Genomic DNA, 19,809 nt, shown 5'->3' with positions numbered 1-19,809 from the left:
TATCGATGTAATTGAATTCGATTTTTTTTTCGTTTGCAAGCAAACACGATTATTAAATTTCAAGAAATATGTAAGTTTTCTTTTCCTTATTTCCTGGATTTTTGAAGTTGACTATTCACACCCACTTGAAAAATTCACACATATCATTTGTAATCTGATTATCCAATAAGTGATAACGTTAATACCTACATATATTATGATTATTATTTCTCATAACATTATTGATTAAATGCAATATGGAATAATTGTGTTTGCAGGCAAACGACGTACAACGTAGGTAGACGAAAAAATAGTCAAGTAAATACGCATTATCAAAGATTACTCCAAAAGTTGTAATCAGATCTCAAATTTAAATGTGACCACATGATAAACATCGGCTTTCGATTAAATTAAAAATCATGAAAATCGGTACACCCAGTTAAAAGGTTATGCGGATTTTCGAGAGTTTCCCTCGATTTCTCTGGGATCCCATCATCAGATCCTGGTTTCCTTATCATGGTACCAAACTAGGGATATCTCCTTTCCAACAAAAAAATAATTATCAAAATTGGTTCATAAACGACGGAGTTATCCCCGAACATCATATATATATATATATATATATATATATATATATATATATATATGATCGAATTGAGTAACCTCCTCCTTTTTTTGAAGTCGGTTAATAAAAATAAAGTAAAACTGAAAAACAGTGATGTAATAAATACCTGAAGCGTGTGCAAAAGGGAATTATATTTTACTTTTGCCAAAATGGCCTTTATTATTATGTAAAAATAAAATAAATTATGGAGTCTAAAAAACCGTCTTTGTCTTCAGTTTCGCTTATAAGATATTCAGGCGAGCCTTGTTCCACTGAAAGTGGTCTCATTTCTCGAGAGCGTCGACTGCACGACAAAGTATAAGTTCACATATTGTGATAAAGCTTTGTATTCTATAAACGTTCATTATTTACTTATGACTCGTCACTTTCAGTCGTTTTCTTGATGTAACACGTTTCAGAAAATGTAGAATTGTAAATTTACATAAAATATACAAAACTTCATGAACATACATAGAAGAAATAACATAGAAAGGCGTTTAACGATGCAGTCATTTAATTAACTCCAATTTCTAATTCGCTCTGAAAATTTACGGAAATCGAGTTATAATATTCTATAACAAGTGTTTCTTTTAAATAATTTTCTAGGTGAAGCAATTTTAATACAAATATTTTCTTTATCTCATTTTTCGTCGCTTCGATTAATAAAATTAGAATTTCTTTTGTATGTTTAATAATAAGTACAATTGTGTAACTTAACTTTCCTTCAATAGTTTTATTTTATAAACTTCAATAGAATTTGTACATTATTACAACAAGAGGTATAAAAGCCAACAAACAACAAATGAGTACATCTTTTATATAGCAGTGACCTGTTGGCAGTCTGGTAACTTATATTACATCAAGTTGATCTAGACTAGACCTTGTGGTTGCCTGGAACCGGTGGTATACTTAATAACAAGTTTTAAGAAACTTAGATTGACGTGCCTCTTATTACATTGTTATAAGCTTGTCGTAAATGTAGTTTAATTAGCATTAAATATGCATGAAAGTATCTCGAATAATTTTTTAATATCATATCAAAAATCGACCGAATCGATCTCGAATAATTTACGTCAGTGCGTGTTGTTATTCTCAGGGGTGCTGGACTATTTTTTAGTCAGCTAACAAATGACGTCATTGCATTTCAATTATTTACTTCGAGGAATCTGTTAAACATTCAATTGTTTTGACTAATAGTGCATTTACATATTTTTATTAATAATCGTTTGAAATTTCGTAGAATTCGAATTACGAATAGCTGCCGTAAAAATGTAAAGTAAAGAGAACAACACCCTGGTTACGATGTTTAAACGAACTGTCACACAGCGAAATATTTTATGAGATAAAGAACACTGGGCCGAGTAGTAGAGCGGACAGACTCAGGGCGGGAGAGTGGAGGCTGCGACCGATCAATAATAAGTCGCGCACTCCGCGCCGCCACCGTGCGCCGACGAAAGCGAACGCTCCGCTCCGACCTCGCTGCCCTTCACCGGAGAGTCGACGAACCCTGGGCACCCGTACATCTCCCTTCCCCCAACCAAAATTTCGACCCTCAAATGAACTCAAGGTGTTACCCTCAAAACAATCTTCCTGACCCGATTAAATATTCCAAATGAATATGAGTCCCATTGTCCTAAGTGTGACTTCCAGCTTCGCCGAATCGTTAGTCATCACTAATTGTGACTCATTTCATACCGAAACTACAAGAAGATATTGAGTCACTGCAAACGTTTTTAAAATCGATTTTAACGATTAATAATTTTACAATTTCGTATACCTTCAGACCAATAAGTTATAAGCTGTATGTCTTCAATCTCATTAATAAAAACTTGTCATACTAAAAAAAATGTGCAATAAGGTTCTCATTATTATTCCAGAATCCGGTGTATCTACATTTAGTCCCTCGAAATAAAATATTACAAATATATTGTGCTTTTGAATCAAATTGACCTTATACCTATATACACACGACACTGACTTACTGAAACTAATAGTTTATAATGAAATCGATCTATACTCTATAACGTTTTACAATCACCTTCAACGTGATTTTTTTATTCCAATGAACATTAAGTCCTAAATTGCATCGACTCATGAAGTTCATGAAGTATCGATAGTCCACAGAATCTTAGCGGGGAGTCTAGCCAATGAACTTGAATCAAACGGGCCTCCACTGCGCATGCTATTAATAAACGAGCGGCTCTCCGCGATCTACGGAATATGGAGATGATTTCTCAATAATATACATAATTATTATTATCATCAATATTTCAATTTCACTACTTTATTATTTGCTGTTAAGAAATCATTTTATATACTTATATTTTTATTTTTTAAAATTATTTGTTTGTATTTGGTATTATAAAAATTTATATAAGATTATTAATATTTTTAAATTATTATATATAATAAATTAATTGAAATAATTAGATAAATAACATTAAACTAAAAAACCTTAAGTATATATATACATAATATAATAATTAAAAAATATTATTAAAAGGAGTCCCTTTAGGCAAGGTTCCGAAGATACTGGCAGCATTCCCCCTTTGAATAGCTAGACTAATTCTTTGTCCGAAGTAGCTGCCAGCTCTTCGGTCTCCTGTGACGTCGAATAACCTTTTAGATATTTCCTTAAAAAGGGTTATAGCACTAGGACCCCACGGACCAAGGGTATTTTATCGGTATTTTTATTTAACATAGTAGGTACAAGGATCAGTCGAAAGACTATAATGTATTTGTGTAAAATATTACAAACTTGTATTGATTGCAAAATTTTCAAATAACAGTTTGAGTAGGGACAATGTTACTCATTTTTAACGGAGTCAGATGTCGGGGACGGCACTGTAGGGCTATTTTTGGCCACAGTCGAAGCATTTGGGACGCGCACTGGAAAATATCTACTAACCGGTCTATTCTCGGACGCCCTACTAACGGTGTGCCTCTTACTTCATCGATGAAATACTATACTAAAACAAATTCTATTAAAAATACTTTTTACGAAAAAACAAGTTTTAATTCTTATCTTTATTTCTGTAAATGTAATGTTTGCATAGTTGCGAATTAGCTACAAAAAATGAGTGTTCATTATATTTATAACAATTATTAAAAATATATTGACATATGTATGTTAATCGATATAGCAAATGAGTGTTTGTGTTTAGTCTAAAATAATAATGTGCAGTTAACTGCCATATTTATCAACAAAGCATGCTATAATTGATAATAGTGAAATCGTTTCGTGTCACTTCATTATTTATACTGTTTGATGATAACTCAGAACGCTTATAAACAGAAGTGACCTAAGATATCAATGACCGACCATCAGCAGTTCGATGATTTATTGTCTTTTAAGTCATAGCCAGTGTTAAACGGTACGTTTCACGCAATTTTTATTGATAATAATTTTATTTTAATCGTATAATCCATTATGCAATTTAGTTTTAATATTATAATTTTTTGTTTAATTGTGGTTACGGCAGTAAAGCCAACCCTCTGTTTTCGTCGGTGTAGTAAGAGACGACTAAAGGATAACACAGTTTCACTACCAACTTGGAACTTAAAAAGCCAACCGATGGCGGGATAGCCATCCAACTGATGACTTTGAAATACACAGGCCGAAGACGGGCGGTAACATCTTCGGTGCGACAAAGCCAGCCCTGCGGTCACCAACTCACCTGCCCAGCGTGGTGACTTATGGGTAAAACACATGAGTTCGCGCCAATTTTGGAGCCTATGTCCAGCAGTGAACTGTGACAGGCTGAAATGATGATTAATGTATTTATAGTTTCTTTAAATTTTTAATAAATGTACTTGTACAAAAAAAAAAGTTAACAAATAAACAGAAAAAGCTGCAAATTTTGCTAGCTTGCGCTTTTCGATTCTAATGTCCTCGTAGCGTGGCCGCAGTATCGACCCGGCGGCGACTGGCGCACTCCGTACACTTGACATTCGCAGTCCCTCGCCCTCAAATAGGGGTTCACGACCCTAGCAATAATGCATCCTTATAAATGAGACCTAATTTAATATGTTGTTAATAATATCAAATTCATTGTAGGTACATTGAAATATGCACTATCATACTACATTATTTAGATACTTACGATTAGAAGACAAAACTAATAATACCTACTAATATTGTGTATTCGATATAAAAAAAAAAAACTGATTTAAGAAAGCTAATTTTAATAATTTATTGGTAATATAAATTTATTTCTAGTAGGTATAGGTTTCGCCACTAATATTCCTCGAGTTGATTTGGCAGGCTGTTAGTTTTTAAAAAGGTTAAAAGCATTCAATTATCTGCCATTCAGGTGATTTATAACAAAATAGACATTTTAATTAGTAGAGTAATTTAAAATAATTATATACTCGTTATTAATTTAATTACTCATTTTAAAATCTAATTACCTACTTGCAAAATTTTACGAATATTACGTTGAAGCAGACATTCACAATTTAATTTTTTTTTTTCAATAATACCGTACTAAGTTCCAAAATGAAATTGTAAAACTTGTTTATTATGTAATTTTATCAACTTAGTACCTATTTACTATTAATTAGTGCTGTACATTTATAATTAAATTGCAAATTACATACATTTTGTCGTTCATAAACAGGAAAACATCGATTGCAGCATGAAGAATATTGAACTAAATATCTGAATAATTTTATATGAAAATCGTTATTGATTTTATACCTAATGTCGCTTTATTTTTTTACAGGCGAGGAGCATCCAGGCCAGAAACAAAGAAAAGGTTTCTTTAGAAGTCTTTGGAAGAAATCTCGCCATTATTCATTGGAGCATCCGTGACAAGATAGTTTATGCGATTTGACCTTGAAATCTCTCCCATGAAATAAGTTACACTTTTTGTAACAAACTAAGTACATTGCTATAATCGAAATTTTTCGATAACAAAATTTTATAAATAAGATTAATGACTCAAAAAATCGCTGTGAAATTGCGAACATTAGAGTAAATTGTTGTACTAACATGTGCGTGAATGTGGCTTTGAAAATTTAAAACGTATAATTTAGTTTGTTGGCTTAAGTGACATGTTTATTTTAATTAAATTGTATGTATATGAATAATCTAACCGGTGGTTATTACAGCGCATAATTCATTTAAGGAATATCAATTTTAGGAAAACACGACAATTTTCTTTCTTAATCATAAAATAGGTTTGTAGAAATGTAGATAACCACGTAGTAAGTTCTGTACATCCGATTTCTTGGGTTTAAATTATTGTTAACCGTTTTAGTATGTAAGAATTATTTCTTAGGCATCTATATTTAATTATAGTTAACAATGAAATACACAACAATTTGTAACTTAATTAAAATTTTCTTTATAGAATTAGACGTGTAAAATGATGTGTGGTATATTATATAAAGAACCAAATTCAATAATAGACTACCACTTTTAACATTTTATACCAATCCTTGTATTCGAGTGTACTTAATTCTTATTATTATAGATTTTGTCAAAAGAAATAAATTATGTTCATTAGCCAAAATTTTTTTTATTGTCCTATACATTCACCCATATAATTCATTTATTTATCTATTAAGCAAGCTTAAAAAATAATTATCTGTACAATAATCACCCGCTACTTAAAAAATCTATAAGATATTTTTGATTATTTCAATACATATTGTAATTTGTATGTATGTGTAGTATAATAAATATTTTGTCAAATCTCCATATTTATAGCAATATAACTTTGATTATTTTGTGTTCATTGCTAATGAAATAGATTAACTTTTCAAAAATTTAAGACTGGTAAATAATCTTCCAAACTAAAAATGTGATAGAAAAAAATTAAGGTCGACTGAACCACGCCCAGATAACATCGATTTGACATCGTGCGTCGAAACCCATCAAATTAAAGAGTTAACAATAAAATCGTTTACTATATTTATATACGTTAATGTTGAGTAGGTAAAAGAAAACGATATATAGTTATAATACAAATCATTTTATTATTAGATAGACACAGTTCCCATCGCTTATCAGAAACAATGTACAAAGCTATAGTAGTAATATCAAATATAAACAATATGCACCCTTCGATTACTGCAAGCCTTGTTTGAGGATACAGGGTTATAAATTGAGCGCTTCTAGATTCTGCAGCTAAGAGATAGAATAGAATAAAACAGAATGCAAAATGTTTAATATTCACTACACAATTTTATAAACGCAGCATAATAAAAAGGGAAGCATAGCGAAGTTATGGCGTTCGCGGAGGGCAAAGGGAGCGCGTCGCCTCTCCCCCCGCGGCCTGGCTGTCGTATTAGTCAGTTCTCACACGATGGTTCCAGTGGGACTAGAGATTTTTCAATTAAAATCGTTACATGTATTCTTGGGTTACAGTGTCTTTCATTTTGTAACAAGCCCTTACACAAATGCCTATTTGTAATTACATATATAATTATGTTGTATATTGTTACAGTAATTTAATTACGTGGTTATTATAATTTCTTGTCAAGCGTCTGGTCGCGATGATTTCATTTAATTAATTTATATATAAATACGGTACACGGCGAGTCACTCGTAACCACGGTTATACGCATCAACTTATACTAGATGTAAAAAAAAAGTTACAGACAGCTTGAAAAGAAATCTAAAAAAAATCTCTATACATCATGCTTTGAGATCCTATCGCAAAGCCACTTTAGCTTTACTGTATAGGTCGATAAAGCAATTTTTTTAAAATACATAAAACCATCATACAGAAACAATTACTCTGTGAAAACGGTGAGCGTATAAAAAAAAGAATCCAAAATTCACAAAGTAATTACATCTGCACATGGTTACTGAGCGCATCAGACACTGATTGCGCTATAATTTATCAAATATCAAAACAAATGACGGTCCTTATCACTTTTATAGAATATACAAAATGCAGTTACTTATTTCCCTGTGGAAAAAATATTATCTTATTCTTAGATCACGCGCGCTTCGATCTGTAAAAAAAGAAAAACGTTCTATTTCTTGTGCAACAGCAACAAATAAGTATTTATGAAAAATAAAAAAATGCTCTTTAACTTACCTCTAATAACCACAGGTAATTAAATACTCTCCTAACTTCTCCACTACAGATGCGGCTTGCTGGGGTTGGATCGGTTCTTCGTAGAGAGAAATTACAACAGCTGTAACAAAATGTATCATTAAAGTTAACATGAAAAAGAAACTGGTTGGAAATAGAAAATAGACTGTTCTACCAGTTTTTTCGTACTGCTGATCCTTAAATAAGGTAAAATATTTTTTAATTAGTTACTCTCGGAAATTAGACATCTTTGCGTGTTTTAGACTAATAATGTAGGTCAATTAATAAACTCAGAGAGAAGTTAACGGTCTATGCGCGCTCTTACCAATTTTCTGTGTACACAGATCATTAAAATAACATTTTTGAGAACAATTTAAATTATGAAAGTGATCAGCCAGGCTATTGCTAAATCTGCGAGGAGAAAATACGACTTCAGACTACTTTTAGATCGCATCATTAGATATAGGTCTAGGTTTTTCTTTTTGGCAGAGTTGCAAGAACTGTATTTACGACTGGAACTATGTTTTTGAACTTTTGTAGTTTAGTTAACTATGAATTCAAGTGTTCATAAAGATAACGATTGTTTCATTGTTGAAACTGTATATACGGATTCTCAGATGCACCAAAAAATAATAAAAATAATAAAATATACAGTATTAACCAGACGAAAATATCAAACCGATTTTCATAAAAAGTGTTGATGATTAGAAGCAATAATTAAATCCAAAAAACAATTATGTACTTAATATCTTTAGTAAAATGTTATAAAGGAATTTGATATTACGTAAACAATGTTAGTAACGAGAGCAGTAGTCAGGTTAATTATAAACTTACGAAATAAACTCTTAAACTCTCTGCGAACTAGTTTTACTAGCAAGTTCACTAATTCTTTATCTAATATATAAAAATAAAATTCTTGTGTCATGGTGTTAAACATTGTCTAATATATAAAATTCTCGTGTCATGGTGTTAAACATTGAACTCCTCCGAAACGGCTCGACCTATTTTAATAAAATTTTGTGGGCATATCGGGTAGGTATGAGAATTGGCCAACATCTATTTTTCATACCCCTAAGTTATAAGGGGGGGGGGGGGGGGGGGCATTAAGCGGGTTAATAACATATATGACAAAGAAACGTTTGCGGGGTCAGTTAGTAATAAATAAATATCCTATAACATACACACAGGGTCGTCTGTTCCTATGGTAAGCAACTTAATGCTTGTTATAGGTAACAGCCGTCTGACCGACTTATATGTACCTATTTTTGATTAATATAAATAATACATATTATATAAATAAATAAATACAGATATCTATCTATCTATCTATAATATATATAAACGCGAAAGGTCATTCATCACGAAATCTCCGAAACTATAACACCTACGAACTTGAAATTTGGCAGGTAGGCTCCTTATAGGACGTAAACATCCGCTAAGAACGGATTTTACGAAACTCGACCCCTAAGGGGGTAAAACGGGGGTTGGAAGTTTGTATGAAAGTTATATGTGTTTGAAGAGACTTGAAATTTCAAATGTAAGCTCTATAGATGGTGAAAAGGTGTCCAAATAATATATCGAATATCTTTAGAAATCAACCCCTTTTTGGGTTTAAAACGGGGGGTCGTAGGTTGACTCACTGATCACGAAATCTCCGAAACTATAACACCTACAAACTTGAAATTTAGCAGGTAGGCTCCTTATAAGGCGTAAACTACCGCTAAGAATGGATTTTACGAAACTCGACCCCTAAGAGGGTAAAACGGGGGTTGGAAGTTTGTATGAAAGTTATATGTGTTTGAAGTAAGAGACTTGAAATTTCAAACGTAAGCTCTATAGATGGTGAAAAGGTGTCCAAATAATATATCGAATATCTTTAGAAATCAACCCCTTTTTGGGTTTAAAACGGGGGGTCGTAGGTTGACTCACTGATCACGAAATCTCCGAAACTATAACACCTACAAACTTGAAATTTAGCAGGTAGGCTCCTTATAAGGCGTAAACTACCTCTAAGAATGGATTTTACGAAACTCGACCCCTAAGAGGGTAAAACGGGGTTTGGAAGTTTATATGAAAGTCCTATGTTTTTTAAGTAAGAGACTTGAAATTTAAAATGTGTGCTCTATAGATAGTGAGGAAGTGTCCAAATAACGTATCTTTAGAAATCAACTCCCTTTTGGGGTTAATACGGGGGATGGTAGGTTGACTCACTCATCACGAAATCTCCGAAACTATAATAGCCACAAACTTGAAGTTTGGCAGGTAGGTTCCTTATAGGGTGTAAACATCTGTTAAGACCGGCTTTTACGAAACTTGACCCTTAAGGGGATAAAACGGGGGTTGGAAGTTTATATGAAAGTCCTATGTTTTTGAGTAAGAGACTTGAAATTTAAAATGTATGCTCTATTGATGGTGAGGAGGTGTCCAAATAATGTATCGTAATATAAAAGAGAAAGGTCACTGACTCACTCATCACGAGAACTCAAAAATCGCTTTGACCATCCAGTGGTTTTTAATCCATCCAGGATGGACAAAGATGAAATTTGGTAGGTAGGTAGATTATAGTAAGTAGGCGTCCGCTCAGAACGGATTTTGCGATATTCCACCGCTAAGAGGGTTTAATTAGGGATGATAGTTTGTACGAAACATAAACAGCAGCTATAAGTTCGCCTGAAGTCCCCAAAAGCGTATGTGGTCGATTCCCTCAAAATTTACTAAACGGATTTTCAAGCGGTTTCACCATTGGAGAGAGTGCTTCAAGAGGAAGGTTTACGTAATGACTAAGCCGATTTTGATGAAAGTTTCACTGGAAGTTTGCCGGTAAAACTTTTTGAAACACTGATTTCAACGCGGGCGAAGCCGCGGGCACAGCTAGTCTAATATATAAAATTCTCGTGTCATGGTGTTAAACATTGAACTCCTCCGAAACGGCTCGACCGATTTTGATATAATTTTGTGGACATATCGGGTAGGTCTGAGAATCGGCCAACATCTTTTTTTCATACCCCTAAGTTATAAGGGGAGGGGGGATTAAGCGGGTTAATAACATATATGGCAAAGAAACGTTTGCGGGGTCAGCTAGTAAAATAATAAAAGAAACATTATTTGACACAATATGAACCCCATTCACAGTTATAAAATGTACCTAAACATCTTAAGTAGTACTATGGAAATGTTCAAGTAAATGTAGTACACGTCATATGATACTATTATGTTGCATCGCAGTAAGCAATCAAAGAACCGGCCAGACGGCATACACTTATACATAGTCTCACCTTGCTGCGTTTTCATGCAGTGTACGCCGACCTTGCCGAGTTTTGCGCGTATGATGCGGTCTGTACCACTGAGGTAGATGTACCGCGTGGCCGCTATCGTCACGCCACCGCTGGTAAGGAGTGATTCATTCTCGAAACCGGCCACTATCTTACCGACTTCGTCTTTTGATATCTGTTGACAATATATTTTTAATCAAAATTTGCGTTTAAATTACGAAAAAAATCTCGAAATAACAATTCTATCGAAAACAATTCTATCGATTTGCGAAAACTTGTGAGAATGATCAGACGACTGTTTGTTACTATTTGACCATAAAACTATGAAAACCATTTTCTATAAAACTTGGTAATATGCTGACTGCAGAAGTCTAAATCATCTGGTAAAAATCTAAATACCTACTCACAGAAGCGAAATGTACGCGGGTAAAACGGTGAACCACAGAGCTCTAACCTAATTATGATACCCTATCAATGTCAATATTTTTCTTTTTCATATAACATATTTTATTGCTGAATCTAAATAATTTATAAAATAGAAAGATCAAAGATAAAGTTTTATCTTCTTTTTTTAAACATAACATCAAAATGACGACGACGCGTTGGCGCAACGGTCACGGCACTGGTTTGTGGCTGTTGCGCTGGCGGTTGCTGGTTCGATCCACGCACATGACAAACATTTGTTTTGGCCATACAGATGTTTGCTGTGGTCTGGGTGTTTGTGCAGTCCTTGTGGGTCTTTCCACCGTAGCTCCGAGACCGTGTTAAGCCGTCGGTCCCGGTTGTTATCATGTACGCATGGTAGCGATCGTTACTCATAGCAGGAAATATAATTATCCGCCAACCGGCATTTGAAGCAGCGTGGTGGATTAAACTCTGATCCTTTTCTTAATGGGGAAAGAGGCCGGTACCGAGCATGGAATATTACAGACTGAAGCGAACATCGAAAAACATTTCTTGAATTAATTCAAACTATTTTTTTTTTATTATTATTATTATCATCAAACAAAAAAAAATATAACTAAAAATTTTAATATTGTATTACACTATAATATTTTGACAAAAACTTTATTAAAATTCGATTTAATGTAAATTCTCCATGTTAAACATACTTTTCAGTTTTACTACCATGCCAAATATTAGCTCTGATGTAGAATGGACCGTAATGTAATCAATCACATAATATAACATGCGTCGTAAATTAACTGATTAAATTTTACCTAGAATGGTTAACTCTTATAGACGTTTATTTATCACGTATGGAAATTATTACAGCAGTATGGTACTGAAACATAACTGAAAGTTATATATTTCTAAGAAGTGAATGAAAAAATTATATGTAAAATATTACATATTTTAATACTTAAGATTTATATTAAAGATTTGCTACGATTTTTAAGTCACAATAAAACTTTATTTGATTTTTATTTTATCTATGATAATCTGTGCTAGAATATATTAAATATATTTTATTTTAAAGAGGATCTCAAGATTTTTGGTAATAATTGTGTTTGCTCGCAAACGAAAAAAAACCGACTTCAATTACATCGACAAGTAATACAACGTAGATCCACGAAAAAAGCGTCAAGTAAAAACGCATTATTAGATATAACTCGAGAAGTTGTTGTTAGATCTCAAATAAATTTAAATGGGACCAAACGACACACACCACCTTTCGATTAAAAAAAATTGTTGAAATCGGTCCACCCAGTAAAAAGTTCTGAAGTAACAGACATAAAAAAATACAGTTGAATAGAGAACCTCCTCCTTTTTTGGAAGTCGGTTAAAAATAAAAATAAAATATTTATTGCAAAACCGTTTTTAAAAAAATCTAAACAACATTCTAGTAGACTCCATTAACAATAAATATTTTTAACCAGTTAATTAAATTTAACTATATTAATTATCAAATTTTATTTTTATTAAGCAAATTTTACCTTAAATAAATTAATGATAGAAAATATTAAGCATTGAAGGATTTTGTTTTAAAGTTATCCTGGTTATAATATATATACACTCGCGTGCAACTGAATCGACTCAAGCCGTATATTGGTATATAAGTTTGATTTTTCGGAAAATGGCTTATCCGATTTTTGTAAAAGTTTTTTTTATTCCAAAGACATATATTTTTTTTCATAAATATAGCCATTTTCAAATAAACAATGAAAAAACTTTTTAAATAAATACGGTCAAACATGAGCGTTACAGAAATTACCCGTTACGGTACCCATGAGTTGCGAGACTAAATCATGTATAAGAGCTCACGTGACCCATATTTCTTATCAATCACTCGTTAGACGTTGACAGGTACACATCTCCTTAAGCTCCCAGTATTTTAATCGCGATCCAATGGACAATACCTCAGATGCAGCGGTCCAAGTTGTAGGTTTGTTGCAAGCGGGCCATAATCAAAGACAAGTCGCTCGTAAACTTAACATGAGCCAATCAGCTATTTCATGAATATACAGAAGGTTTCAAGAGATCGGTAGCTTCGTTCGGAGACCACAAACCAATAGACACCGGAGCACATCTGAGACGGACGATCGCTTCATTGTCTCAACTTCGTTGAGAAATCGTTATCTCACGGGCGTTGATGTGCAACAGGAGCTCAGAAGGGTTCGAGGAGTTGCTGTCAGTCAGTGGCCAATTAGAAGACGGCTGAAGAAATCCAATTTAACTCCTAAACGGCCAGCCAGAGGCCCGAAACTGACCGCAAGTCACCGTCAAGCCCGACTTTAATTTGCTCGTGAACACCTCAATTGGACTATTGAGCAATGGAGCTCCATCCTGTTCACTGATGAGAGCAGAATGTGTCTCCATGGCAACGACAGAAGAGACCGAGTATACAGGCGTTCAGGGGAACAGTTCTCGCAATGCTGTTTCGCTGAAACAGTATCATATGGCGGTGGTTCAGTCACGATGTGGGCTGGAATATCATATGAAGGGAAGACCGAGCTTGTTTTCGTGCCTGGTGGTGGTGGGAGTGGTGGTCTAACAGCTCAAAAGTACGTGGAAAACATTCTCCTCGATCATGTTGTACCTTATGCAGGGTACATAGGAGAAGATTTTCTACGGATGCATGATAATGCTCGGTGCCATACAGCAAGTGTTACTCGCCAGTATCTTCAAGAAGTGCAAATTGGGACGATGATGTGGCCAGCCCTCAGTCCTGATCTGAATTACATTGAGCATTTATAGGATGAGCTCAAACGAAGGGTGCGAGCTAGAGATACGGCTCCATCAAGCATCGTCGAGCTCAAAACTACGCTAGAGGAAGAATGGAATACGATACCTCAAGATTTTATTAAAAAAGTGATAAAATCAATGAAAAATCGCATGCAAGCCGTTATAAAAGCTAGGGGAGGCAATAAAAAGTATTGAAAATTTTAATTTTCTTTACTTCTATCAAAAATAATTTTTTTATTCATTATGTTGTTGTTTTCATTTTTCTTCATTTTTTATGCATTTCTGTCAAATTAAATTTTATCAATAAATACTCAACCGATTTTTCTCATTAGGATAACATTTTTTAAGAGAACAGATTAGGCTTTCAAACAAAAAAAAGAACAAGAAAATCGGATAAGCCATTTTTCTAAAAATCGAACTTTTATACCAATATACGGCTTGAGTCGATTCAGTTGCACGCGAGTGTATTTTTGATAGTATTGTTGGAGCTTAAAATCTTTGAAACATAATTTAGGTGTAACAAAAAAAAAATTTATACCTATAATACTTACAAAATTCACGATTTTTTTTTTTTTTTTTTTTTGTTTCAATTCAAAATAAAACATGAAATTTCATTACATAGCATTCTATAAAATATAACTGTTTGTTCTCCAAACCAAAAAAAAAAAAACACTTCAAATTACATAGACAAATAAATGTGTAAGTAACAAATACACATTATTATCGTATCGTTATAAGTAACAAATACACATTATTATATATAATTATATTAGGTATGACTCAAAAACTACTTGACAGATCTTGCTCAAATTTAAATTGTGGCAGCTGAAAAAAGAATGATCAAAATGTTTACACCCAAACAATACAATAAAACAAGCTAATTGAGAAACTACTCCTTTTTTAAATTGGTAACTAAAAAATTTTTTTTATTTCTAAGAAATTTATAAAAGAATGTAGATAATTAACTATTAAAATCATAAAGTAAAAGTTTATTATCAAAATTAAATTGAGTGTTATCTGATCTGCACCGACCAATCAATCTCCTTCGTGTGTTTTCCACTCTACATGACATTGGCGGAATCAACTGTGCTTCTCTGGCACAACTGAAAGCCATTAAACCAACAAACCAATCAATCAAGCAATCAATTAAAGTAATGAGATAGAGTAATCTTTTTTAGGTGTTAAAGTATGCTTCAGCCTGTAATATCCCACTGCCAGGCATAGGTCACTTTCCCAATGTAGGAGAAGGATCAGAGCTTAATCCACAACACTGCTCCAATGGTGGTTGGTGGATATATTACCTACTATGAGTAGCGATCGTTATCAGGTGTACATGATTACAGCCGAGATTGATGGCTTAACGTGCTCTCCGAGGCACGGTGGGGTGACCCACAAGGACTACATAAACACCCAGACCTTGGCAAACATCTGTATAGCCAAAACAAGTGTTTGTCATGTGCGGCGATTGTACCCACAAACCAGTGCTGTGAGCGTTGCGCCAACGCGTCGTTAGTATAAGTTAGTATATATTTATCTAACTAGCCTACTCGTGCCCACTTTGTTGGGCGTTAATTATTTTTGTGATGCAAATATGTAGTAAAGTTTTCATCTCGCTCACATTTCTCTGACTTAATTTACATATACTATTATTTTTCACTGAATTTTTGTTGAATAAAATATAAGCCTATATAACTCCTAAATAATGTAGCTTTCTGTTAGTTAAATAATTTTCATGATCGGATCAGTATTTGCAAAGATTACCCCCTACAAACAAAGTTAAAAAAAAACCCTCTATAACACAAGTATAGATTTTAATATTTTAGTGAAAATACATATAAAATGTCATCTCATGATTCAAAAGAACAATACATGTAAGTGTCAATGTGGTCCTAAAAGTTAAAAAGTGAATAAAGATCAGTATCATACGATTATTATTATTTTTCATAAATTTCTTTGATGATAATTTAAAAACAAGTCTAATTCGAGTTTGAGATGTTACTTATATTGAGAGACAAATGTTTTTGTTACTGCTGCAAAAGTTGTTAGTAAATTACACTTTTGATATTATAATAATATCTTGATACATTTAAATGTGTATGAGTGCAAATATAGCCTAGGCTGCAAATTTTTATGATTCAGAAACCAGCTAATAAAGCTAATGATTAATCATGAGATTTATAAAATGATATAACATATTAAAAGCAAAATCACATTTTCAATTTTTCAATTCAATTTCATGTTAAACTCTACTAAAAAAATAAATTATAATATATACTTTATAAGGCTGTTAAGCTTATGGTTCCATTAATTTAATGATGAATTAGTTCACTTCAGCCTGTAATATCCCACTGCTGGGCATAGGACTTTTTTCCCCATGTAGGAGAAGGATCAGAGCTTAATCTACCACGCTGCTCCAATGCAGGTTGGCAGATGAATTGTTAAGTAGTTTGTTTTCTGCATCAGAGATGTATATAATTTCATTAATTGTTGCAAATTATTTCATCATTTATATAATCAATTTAATAAAATTTATACAAATTCAACAGGGAAATGCTGCCAACAATATTGGCACAATTCCACACGGACATGATTGTACCATATGTACTATGTATCAAAACTATCTGTAAATATTTAGCTCTTAAGTTGTGGATTGTAAATATCTATAATGTTTAATAAACTATTGTTATTTAAAAAATATATATATTAAATTAAACTAATCAACAATTTTTTATGGCATAGATATATTTCATATATTGTTAACTAAACAAAATTTGGACATCTATTTTAAGATTTTGTGTAATGACAAAAAAATTTAAGATTTTGTGTCATGACAAAAATAAACTAAAGAATAATATAGAAACATGGAAATTTCTTGTAAGCCACTAAGAAACTAAAGATGATAAATAATTAAGTTTTAAATAAAAGCAATTTAACTACGAAAATACTTCAATTTTTTTTTTATTTTCAAATTTAAGATCCATATAAATTTCACGATTTTAGTAAGATACAAAATCTCTCATAATAAAATTGAGAAATGGATAATAATTCATTTGTAAATTTCATAATATTATAGATTTAGTATCGTCACGTCTATATACTCAATGTTACCTACGTAATTTGCTATGACTCATACTTTATCATCGATTTATAGTGTCAACTAAAAAAGCATAAATGTAACATTCTATCAACTAGTATAGCTAGTTTGCTTGTTAAGTTTATGTTAATTTACAGCTATTATATTTGGACTACAACAAGCGTCGGCAACGTGTGACAATAGCCCTAAAAGTTAAACCGGCCGGCAATTTTATTATAATCAATTGAGCCTTGAACAATAAATTATTGTGCAAAGATTCGTTATTCTTTTTGGTTAGGACTTTAATTCCAAACAAAAGAAAGTTTTGTAAGAGATGTGTAGAGTAAAATATTAAAATTTAAGAATAAATGGGCTACACCACATGTCGCCATCTTGTCAACTAGCCGGATTCGTCATCCATTCATAATTTACGAATACCAAACATAAGCACTTTTAGGGACAAAATAGTCGCACTTAAAAACACCTCTACACAAAATGAAAATTAATAATATTTCACTAGCCACTTAATACATATCAAGAAACTTACATCAAAGCCTTCAGATTTAGCCCAGACATTTCCATCGTGACCGGCAATCGCAGCCTTTGTAACACATCTTGAAGCAATTAACTGTTTATCGACATAATCTTGCCAGCTCATATTGATAGAGTTCTTTGTAAAATAAAACTAAACTTTCCTAAACCACAATTTAATCTCTGCAACGAGCAGACGCTCCACACGAACAAAAAGCACTGCCGTTTCAAAATGGCAGCGTACTCAAAGATACGACAGGAAGTCAAATTCTACCAACACTAAGGCATTTTATATGCGTTCAGTATAAAGAAAAATGTTACCAATTAACGTTATATAATACCGGCAAATAACACAAATTTTTTCCGATAGGCTTTTCAGCCGTTCAAATTTTTAATATAGGTCTACCAGGATCTGATGGCAAAAAGGGGAAAAAATTGACGCTAGCAATATTGGGGAAATTGGAATAAAACGTTTTGATACTTTTTTTTTCCTTATTTATAATTTATTGATAAGGATAATTTTTTGAAATCTTACTGTGGTGAATGTGGGGTACTAAATTTAAATGAAAACTCCAATTACTCTGTTTATGAGTTTATTAATTAATTATTACATTTTATTTTATTTTTATTGGGAACAAACAAAATCAATAGTACATTCATACACAACATACACCAAACACATTTTTAAGTAAGATAGTAATCAAATTTATAGACTATCAGAACTTGAAAATGGTTCCAAATATTGCACATCCATAAAAAAGTCTTCATCGGAAGTGGAAGACGATATAACAGCAATACGGTCGGCTTGTGTAGGCGGTTTGTTTAGTTGTACAGAATGGTACTTGGCGTTATCCATGACAATTAGAGAAGGTTTTGTAAGATTAGGAATCAACTTCTCCGTAACACATTTTGTAAAATTATCTTTATTCATATCATGGTGATAATCAGCAGATGTACTCTTCGATCTATCCACCAAATAACAGTTTGACACAAAACCATTTTCTCCACCAGCATGTACAATGATCCATCTAGGCCCTGCCGAAATACTTTTAGATGGGCCTGCGACATCTTTATTTTGCCAGCATTTGTTCACTGAACATGAACCGTGTATGTAGGTTTCATCTAAATAAACCACATCTAGCTTATCGTCGGCTTCTCGATTCTTTTGCATACGCTCCAAAAACTTGAATCTGTGTATCTTTATGTCATGTCACTCCATTAAAATAGTCCTTTTTGATTGGCGTTTCACGAATTCAAATCCAATGTATTTCAAAATAAGTCTAAAGACAAAATAAAATTGTTTTTTAGATTACTATGTTTTTGGATTATATTCAAACTCAGAGAAAATGAAATTCATTTTTGTTACCTTAATGATTCTCTTCCTCCATTGAAATTGATTTCCTCCCGAAGAATTTGTAGCAATTTCATGACAGTGGGTATTTCTTTTCGTACAGTGTAAAACTCATTTATCTTGTTTCTAATCAATTCTAAATCAAAACTATCCAAGTTTATTTTATTTGCCACCTTTCTTCTTTTTACCGGGCGTACTAAATACGCCTTTGTTAGATCTGCCTTCAGCAACAATTCGTCTTATGGTAGTATTAGAAACCCCTGAAATAAACCAAAGTTTAGTATACATAATATAATACACACGAAAAATGCAATAAACCAAAGTATCAAGACGTGTCATTCCTACTAACCAGTCAACTCTTGCACACGGCTCAATATCGATGATTGTGTTTGTTCTGCACCTTGTTCATCAAGTATTCTTTGATAAACATTGAAAACAATAATTCTTGCTTGCGATCGAAGATTTTCACCACTTTTTAAAGGAAATTTGAAGCCAAACGAAAAATAATTCCTCGAAATTTCAGTTGACAGATGACATTTTGTTTGTTGCCATATGAAAATCTCTATTTTTTTTTAAAAATTGCCATCAGATCCTGGTAGACCTTTAGTAATTAGGTAAGAAAAACGTTTTTTAACATTTTTTACCAATAAATAGAATAATAATGATTTACGATACCGATAACGTTCCTTATGATGTCACTAAATAATAATGTTTCTACTGATACCTCTGCGATGTTGCCGATGCATACAAGAATTATTCAATTC

The 19,809-nt window shown here is 32.7% G+C and overlaps 2 protein-coding genes across 2 annotated transcripts in view; one reads left to right on the top strand and one right to left on the bottom strand.

Moving 5' to 3' along the window:
- LOC123667688 overlaps positions 1–6,099 on the top strand; it is a 44,164-nt gene extending 38,065 nt beyond the window's left edge. The window contains exon 12 of the mRNA XM_045601532.1: positions 5,308–6,099. Coding sequence (XP_045457488.1) covers positions 5,308–5,396 — 89 coding nt within the window. The 3' untranslated portion in view covers positions 5,397–6,099. The remainder of the gene's footprint in view (positions 1–5,307) is intronic.
- A 446-nt stretch (positions 6,100–6,545) lies between these two features.
- Positions 6,546–17,940, bottom strand: LOC123669515 (profilin). The gene is made up of 4 exons (XM_045603119.1): positions 17,711–17,940; positions 10,908–11,079; positions 7,636–7,735; positions 6,546–7,549 (listed from the first exon to the last, which is right to left on the bottom strand). Exons 1-3 carry the CDS (start codon positions 17,819–17,821, stop codon positions 7,638–7,640), a joined length of 381 nt encoding a protein of 126 aa, XP_045459075.1. The 5' UTR covers positions 17,822–17,940; the 3' UTR covers positions 6,546–7,549; positions 7,636–7,637.
- Between the last annotated feature and the right edge of the window lie 1,869 nt (positions 17,941–19,809).

This window comes from Melitaea cinxia, chromosome 3 (genome assembly GCF_905220565.1).
Source record: "Melitaea cinxia chromosome 3, ilMelCinx1.1, whole genome shotgun sequence".
Classification (NCBI taxonomy): domain Eukaryota; kingdom Metazoa; phylum Arthropoda; class Insecta; order Lepidoptera; family Nymphalidae; genus Melitaea; species Melitaea cinxia.
This window is presented reverse-complemented; position numbering and strand designations above follow the sequence as displayed.